The 7,680-nt window shown below is 47.4% G+C and overlaps 1 protein-coding gene across 1 annotated transcript in view; it reads right to left on the minus strand.

The window, feature by feature from the left end:
* Positions 1–233: 233 nt before the first annotated feature.
* The window catches only part of VILL (villin-like), a 35,416-nt gene continuing 27,969 nt past the window's right edge, over positions 234–7,680 (minus strand). The window contains 7 exon segments of the mRNA XM_009708248.1: positions 234–347; positions 1,619–1,864; positions 2,777–2,845; positions 5,053–5,241; positions 5,927–6,071; positions 6,780–6,925; positions 7,653–7,680. The exon segment at positions 7,653–7,680 is cut by the window's right edge and continues 8 nt beyond it. Of these exon segments, the coding sequence (XP_009706550.1) occupies positions 234–347; positions 1,619–1,864; positions 2,777–2,845; positions 5,053–5,241; positions 5,927–6,071; positions 6,780–6,925; positions 7,653–7,680 (937 nt within the window).

Consider the following 7,680-nt stretch of genomic DNA (forward strand, 5'->3'; position numbering starts at 1 on the left):
AACATCCTGCAAAGTTGTTCCTGCAAAAGGTTTTGCCTCCTGGGGTTCAGGGTTTGCAGGGAGAAAGGAGCCATCTCCTGAACGGTGGCTGCTGGAACAACTGCATTGGAGCTGGGCCTGATCGAGATGTTGGGGTGGGTACATTGAGCAAATGTCTGTACTGCTTCCCTGCGGCTCCTAAGGGAGCGAGGGTTGGTCCCAGAGTCACCGGATGCCGGGTGGCCCTTGCGGTCTCAGAAGAGTCCACATTGCTTCTTCTCGTTCTGCTGCTTCCATTTAGGCATCTGGTAGAACTCGTCCTTGGACTTGCCAAAGATATCGTGGAAATCGGCATCAGAGAGATAGTACTGCAGCGGGAGGAGAGAGCAAGGAGAGGTCAGATTTGGCTTTTGCAGAGGCTGGGAGAGCTCCATCGGCTGCATCCCTTCCTCCCTGTGCCAGTGCTGACCTCTGATTCCAGGCCAACAGCTCCTGTCCATCTGCCTGTCCTCATGGTGGGAAGTGGAACGTCCCAGCAACTGTTCCTCGTCCCGCTTCCAAAAGCACCAGGGGAATAAAAGCCCACCAGCCTAAAGGGATGCTCTGGTTTTGAGGGGTTAGCATGCTCTGGCTGGAATTTGGTCCCCACTAATCATCCTGAGGCCAGGACAATTCATGGTGCATCAGAGAAGTTCTGCTGGTCAAAGTTTTGGATGGTTTCTTAGGTAGTGATTCACAGTGAAAGCATCTCCCCCTCACTCAGTTCCCCCTCCTCAAATATTCCACTGGAAATATTCACTCCCATTGCTGGAAAGACAGAAAATTTTGTAGATCGCAGGCTCAACAGTGATACTGAGAAAGACCTTGCGGGAAATGGAGGTTGAGTTTTCCCTGGCATTTTGGGTAGAAGAAAGCACTCATGTACAGCCCAGCTGAAATCCAACCATGGGCATTGCCGTGGGGCAGAGCTGCTGGCCCAGCTGTGGACCAGCCCTCTGGCTGTGGGTGTTGGCCTTTGCCAGGAGATCTGCTGGGGCAAGACACTGGTCAAACATGGGTTGCAGAGAGTAGAGGGACGCTGCCCCCCATGTCCCTCCCATCGGCTTGCTTGGACTCAGCTACAGACACTGCCAAAATCTTTGGGCCGATCAGAAATCTGAGATGTGGCATTCTTCCCTTGATGGGATTTGCTGAAACGCAAGCTTTCTGACATAAAAAAAAAGATCCCTTCTGGAAGGAATTTCAAATGAAAACAAACACCCACAGCCCAAGCAAAATGCAAATCCTGGCTTCATTCTCAGCTGTATCACCTTGTCTTGCAGGAACTTTTGACTCTCTGTCCCTCCAAAGACAGAGGTTGGGTGGCAGAATAAAACAACCCTACCAGAAGAAAATATTTTAAAAAATGACTATTTAAAATTAATTTTTCTGCCATAAAAAATAAAGATACTTCAACTAGGGTAAAACTACCACAGTTTCCTCTCAACGTGCAGCTCCTGCTTTTTGATGAGACCTATGTGACCAGCTAGTATCTCCTTGAGCCTCAAGCAGGACTTAATAGTTTAAAGTACTAGTGCATTTAGCCAATGACTAAGTTCCAGGTTAAGCTACAAAGGCATCAAACCAGCCATGCTGTCACCTCTTTTTTAGTGGGATCCACGCCTTCTGGAAGTTCATCCACCGTCTTGTTCATCAGCACCTCTCGGGAGTAAATTCCTTCACCGTTGGGCACCATGGAAGGGCTGCTGTTGCTGTTGCAGTTGCTGCTGTTGCTGTCACTGTGGTTCAAGTGTGATTTATACTCTAGGGAAGGACTTGCCATACTTGAACCAGCCACGTTGGTCGTGCTGAGGGTTTTCTTGTTCAGGCTGATGTTGTTAAGGTCCTGCCAAACGGAGAAAAACATGTCAAGACAAGAAGCTCTGGCAAAGTAAGTTGGGGGTTATCCCAGGATCTTTCCTCCTGATGGGATTGAGGGGACTGTTTCTGGCACAGACTATCTCTTGGTCTGTTGCTTCAAAGCAGCAAGGAGAAAGTCCAAACTAAAACATTAGTCCAGCACCTCCATCAATCGTACATCTCGATGTTAGGACCGCTAAAAGCACAGCTCTGATGAGAGTCCTTAGAAATAACTGAAGATACTTAAAGTAGTCTTATTCTTCTCAAGGTAACAGCAGGGGAAGATGCGTGTGGGAAGACAGAAGGCGAGACGAGATGTCTACCATGTTCAAAACTTCTAAATTACCTGCATGCCCTCCCTGATATGCCATCTCTCCTCCTTCAAAGCTCCTACCACTTCCTTCCAGCCTTTCTCCTGCCCCTGTCCAGGGCAGAACTGATCCCATGTGACAATCACGTCTGGGACTACTGGGACCTTCTTGCCTCTGTGCTTTGTAGGATCTCACACTGGGCTATGCCCTTCTTGGCCAAGGGCCCCTTGTCTGGGGTCTCAGGGACCCCATCACTGCAAACTACTCATACAACGCTTCACTGCACACTCTTAGAGCTGCGCACACTTTTATTTGCACGTGTAGTTTAGAAAGCAGCTGGCCAATCTCCTGTTCAGAGAGGCTTCTGCACAGGACTGGAAAAGACGCAGGAGATATGGATGTATTTACAGGTTATTAATCACATCTCCCTCTGCTTTGCACGGAGGAGCAGAGCTCTGATTCTGACAGCCTGAAGTCCCCATGCCTGCTCTCATTATGATGTCCTCTCCTTCACGGGAATAGGCTGGGGGACGCGGTGGTGTTCAAACCCAGGTGTTTCCCACCCGTATGGTCGAGAAGCAACTCACCACTTTGATCTCGGATATAGCCGACACGTCTCCTAAGCTGTTCTTCATCTCCTCATAAGACTTGCCATCCTAAAGGTAAAGAGAGTTGTAAGAAGCGCCGGCCACCTTTAATTAGCACGTGCTCCTGTTCTCTAACGAGGTCAGGAGATCATATGAATTTTAAAGGTCAGTGTGCCCATCGAGGTGGCAGCTGGGCCAGAATCTGAGCTTTCACTCGAAAAAAAAAGGAACAAATGGACTTCAGCCTTTGCAGTTGTACCATAATAGGTGAAAATAGGAAATTTAAAGACTTCAGAGAGCAGAAAGCAAATGAAGAGAAATCATATTTACTGCTGGATTTAAGTCTTTTAAATTTTACATGAATCTTGTAATGCATGAAAATTTGGGATAAAATAATATTCCTTTTTTTTCCTTCACTGATCCATTCAGCTAAAGCAACAGATTTTTCAAAGCCTCAATCCCTGACTTGTAATTTGGTGCCATGTATTACCAGTTACCTCTTATTTCCTAAAAAAGGAAAACACTAGATATATTGGCAAGGCTCGTGACTGTGTTTTCCTAAGCAGCCAGGAGATGTCAGTTCTTAACAGAATCATCCAACAAAGTTCCCCGACAAGAACAAACAACATAAACACATGGACTGCAGAGCAAACAGATTTAGACCCAAAACTGAGCAACGAACACACACACCAGATGTTTCTGGGATGTCAACAGTTTGGATTGCTTGTCTGTAGTTGCTGAAGCTGCCTACAGGGGATATTTTTAGAGGCACATATTTTATGAACCGCATCCTTGTTTTTCAGCAGTTCCTCAGAAAAAAAACAAGTTTTGACCTTTGTTCTAAGCATCAACGTTGTTTTAAGGGTCATCGCTCTGGGAGTTGCTGTCTTATCTGTCCAGATCTGACTGTCAAGACAGGCTCTCTATCACCACATCGGTTGCAAAGAAAGACAACGCAAACCCAGGTACAGGAGATAAAATATCCCTGTATGAGTTTTCCTGCAGCGTGAAGTTCCCTGGGGACGTTCATGCTGTTGGCCCAGCTGTCCCACCTGCAGGCTCCAGCATGGGACGTCACTCACAGCCCTTTGGGCAACCAGAAGACGGGATTGCTTGTGACCTGGTTTGAACACCGATGTTCACAGAAAAAAAGAGGAGAGAGAAGGGACGATCAGTGGCAGCCCATTGGGGAAGGTTCTGGGAATACACGACCTGGGAGCTGAGCTTTTCCCAACTGCCCATCAACCTCTGCATTTTTTTTTTATTCTATTTTTTCCTTAAGCTGTACACACTAGTGCCATTGGGTGACAGGAATTTCAGTGTTCAGCCTAGCAGCATTGCTTCCCACCTGGCTGTTTGCTACGAACCGATGCTCTGGCTCTAACAACCACCAAAGCCCCCCCAGCATTGTCCTTTATTCCCAATACATTCTGTGCTGCAGCAGAGAGTCCCCAGGCTGGCTGGACCAGCTGGTCCATCCTCTGCATGGAGTCAAGTGCATCACTCCTTCATCCCTCCAACCATGCTGTGCACCACCAGAGTTGGAGATTGGGTCCTGACAGTGCCACATAAGATCTCTGCTCCATGTTATACTCCTGAAATGATCTGAAGCCCATGTGTTTGAAAGAGGAGAGAAAGGTCTTCTTTCTTTCCCAGGCATCTCCAGGGGGAGGTTTTCATTTCTATATAGCAAAGAGCTGGTATTTGTAAATCAGCTTTTGAGAAGAAGGGTTGTACGTAATGACCAAGGGTGACCTTGCTCAGCAGCTCCTGGGCTCTGGTGGGCTGTCTGCAAATCGGAACGCAAGACCTGTCTGCTTGCATCTTTCATTTTGCCAGAGTTTTCCCCTAAAGCTGGGTCATAAATTTTTCTTTATGGTTGCATATTTGAAAAATGAACAGATTTTTTTATCCAGTTTTCTTTATGATATGGGGTGCTTCTGTTTTCACTCCAAATGTGATTTTACTACTAGCAGCCCCAGCCTACTTTCAGCTGAAATCACAAACCAGATTCAGAACTTAATCTTATTTTTAAAACAAAAATGTGAATATTGTGAATTCAAGCATATTTACTTATATTTGCAAAAGCCTCAGTTTCACCAAACAGGCAGTTTTTGCTGGTGGAGGAGTAGAAGCTGCTCAGTAGCACCAAGAAGCTGTGAAACTCAAGACATGTCATAGCGAGGTTTTGCTCCATGTACCACAGGGGATATGTTCACTGACAATAACACCCTTTGAGCACGTGTGCACACCACAGGGCTTCTCCAGCAACTTACGCTCCATTTGTAGGGGTCCCAAGCGTTGAACCAGCCTGTGAAGTTGAGGGGTTCATAGCCCTGCTTCACTAGTATTATTGGAGTTGCCAAGTTTCTCCCTGCCGGATGGGTCTTCAGATACTCCTTAGCCGAGGCAATTGCCTCGTTCCTCTCATGTGTGTTGGAGGCTTTGCCAACCCAAAGGAAAATCTGCAAGGAGAGAAGGTGTTAAAGATCAGTGAGTAGCTAGGACCTGTGCAGACACAGCTGTTTGCTCTCCCCTGCCAAATGGAGCAGAGATAAAACTGGAAAGGTTGTTTCCCAATCATCCCCTGAGATTCTGATCCCGGATTTACTCCCAGCCAAGAAAGATTTTGCTTTTGAGACAGGCATAAAGCACCAATATTTCAGGAAACAGCTCTTGTATAGTTCAAGGTAGCTAAACCCAGTCCTTGCATGGGCCAAAACTCCAATGGCCTCAGAAAGCAAACCCCCTGGAGACAGTTTCCGATAAGCTAAAGCAAGTCATCACCATTGGTGCTGGGAAATGAGGGGGAGAGTCTCTGGGTGAACGAGGGAGGGTTTCTGGGTGCCACCCCCTTGTATGAGCTGGCAAAGACTGGAGCAGGTCCAGCTCTTCTCACCTTGGAGCAAGGCACGGACGAGGTGTCTCAGTTTCATCCTTTCTGAAACAAGGCTAGCAATACTACCTCACTCACATATTTTGTCCCTGGACGTACACCTGCTTGTCTGAGCAAGCACCATGAAGGGTTTGGAAATGGGACAGAAGGCATATTGCCCTTGGTTTCACAATGAATGATGGATTCAAACCAATTAAGCCATAACCTGTTTGAGAATATGTCTGGGGAGAAGGGGAGAGGGACTCTGTGCTGACCTCTTCCCATGTGTCGAGCAGCATGACATCATCTTCGTCCAAGTCTTCCTGGCAGAAGCCCACCACCTCTGTCATGATGAATCGACCCGTCTGGTTGGAGCATTCAAAGAGGCGAGGCTGGTAGTGTGTGATCTGCTCTTGAAACCTTCCTCATGCATGGCAGGGAAAGAAAAAGCGAGAGAGATGGAAACCTTTCCTTCATGGTTTACTGCACAGCCCTGCCGCTACCTTGATGGAAGAGGTGGGAACACGGCAACACTCAACTGAGGGCCTGAAAGTCAGCAATGTCAGGTCTCAGGGCATTCTTGGACCATTTTAACAACTTTTAAGGTAACTTCTTCTCCACCCAAAGAGGGCAAAAGCAGAACCAATCTCTCATTGTGGAGATGAGCCTGATGTCAGGTGAAAGCCACATCAGACCACTTGGTTGCAAAGGAAGCCATCAGCTGCCCCGAAGGCTGGAGAAATCCAGGTTGTTCAAAAGCAGATTTAGTTTCATGAATCTTCTGGGGCTGCCCATAAAGCTAATAATGGCTGGAAATGGTGTGTGTACTTCATGTAGCCCTTACGACAAGATATTGACAAGGGATTGACTGTGGGGAAAGGAGGTTGTAGCACACCCTTGTCTGCAGGGTTTGGATCTGCAGCTTCTACTTCACAGAAGGCCTGAGCCAAAATGTAGGAAAGAGATATCTCAGTGTAGTTTCTGACCAAACTTTTGGTGATATTCTGACCTTGCGCTCCCTTTAGTGAGGACACAGTTTCAAAGTGCTTACTCACTTTCCTGCAAAGTTTTGGTCCTTTGCTTAATGTTGCCTGGCCAAGCTCAGAGGAACAAGCAGGTCACTATTACCTCTTTTCACTGGCGTAAGGTGCTTTGCCTCCCAAGGCTTCCCAGAACTCTGCTGGCTCTTGTCCTTCCAAAATGGTGTGCTTGTCCCGTTTGGAAACGATGTCGGCTACCATTTTTGCCATCTCCCTCTCATCTCCGCTGCATCCCTGTGTTCAGGATATAAGATTGAGGTGAAGTTAGGGACAGACTGGCAAAACTTATCTGTGGGGAAAAACTGGCTTGTCCTACTCTCCTCTGGAGAGTTTTAGACCTGCTTGAATGCTTTTGAGGGTCTCATCTGAGCTGGTCACTCAGAATCCATTTCTAGTCCTTGAAGAGACATGATGGCATCTAGAGCAAAACTCCTACAATCACAGAATGGTTTGGTTGGAAGGGACCTTGAAGATCATCTAGTACAAGCCCATGCCAGGGACACCTTCCACCAGACCAGGTTGCTCAAAGCCCCATCCAACCTGACCTTGAACACTTGAAATGATGAGGCATCTGCAACATCTCTTGGGCAACCCTTCTGCTTCAGTTTGATCTGCTATCTCATCCAGAAACACAGAACTAAACCAGGATAAATTAATATCCTCTAATCCTGGCTAATTTCTTACAGCTGGAGAACCTGGGGTGCTATATTCAGCTGAAAGCTGTACGAACATCTAAAATGAGGTGAGGTGAACCCCAAGATGGGTTACTTCTGTAGAGAGAGGGCTGTGTTTCTGCTGATCCTCCACAAACAAAGTCTTCTCCTGGGCGCACCTTCCTCCATTGAAATTAATGGGCTACCTGCCCAAGGATACACCTCTACAGCTCAGCAGGAGACTCAAGCCCCACATCAGCAATTTTGGCTCCCTTTGGCTGCCTCCCCTGGACTCACGGCAGTCTCACCTTCCCCCACCACAGGTAGCAGACTTGG

This window comes from Cariama cristata, unplaced genomic scaffold (genome assembly GCF_000690535.1).
Source record: "Cariama cristata isolate BGI_N322 unplaced genomic scaffold, ASM69053v1 scaffold3119, whole genome shotgun sequence".
NCBI lineage: Eukaryota > Metazoa > Chordata > Aves > Cariamiformes > Cariamidae > Cariama > Cariama cristata.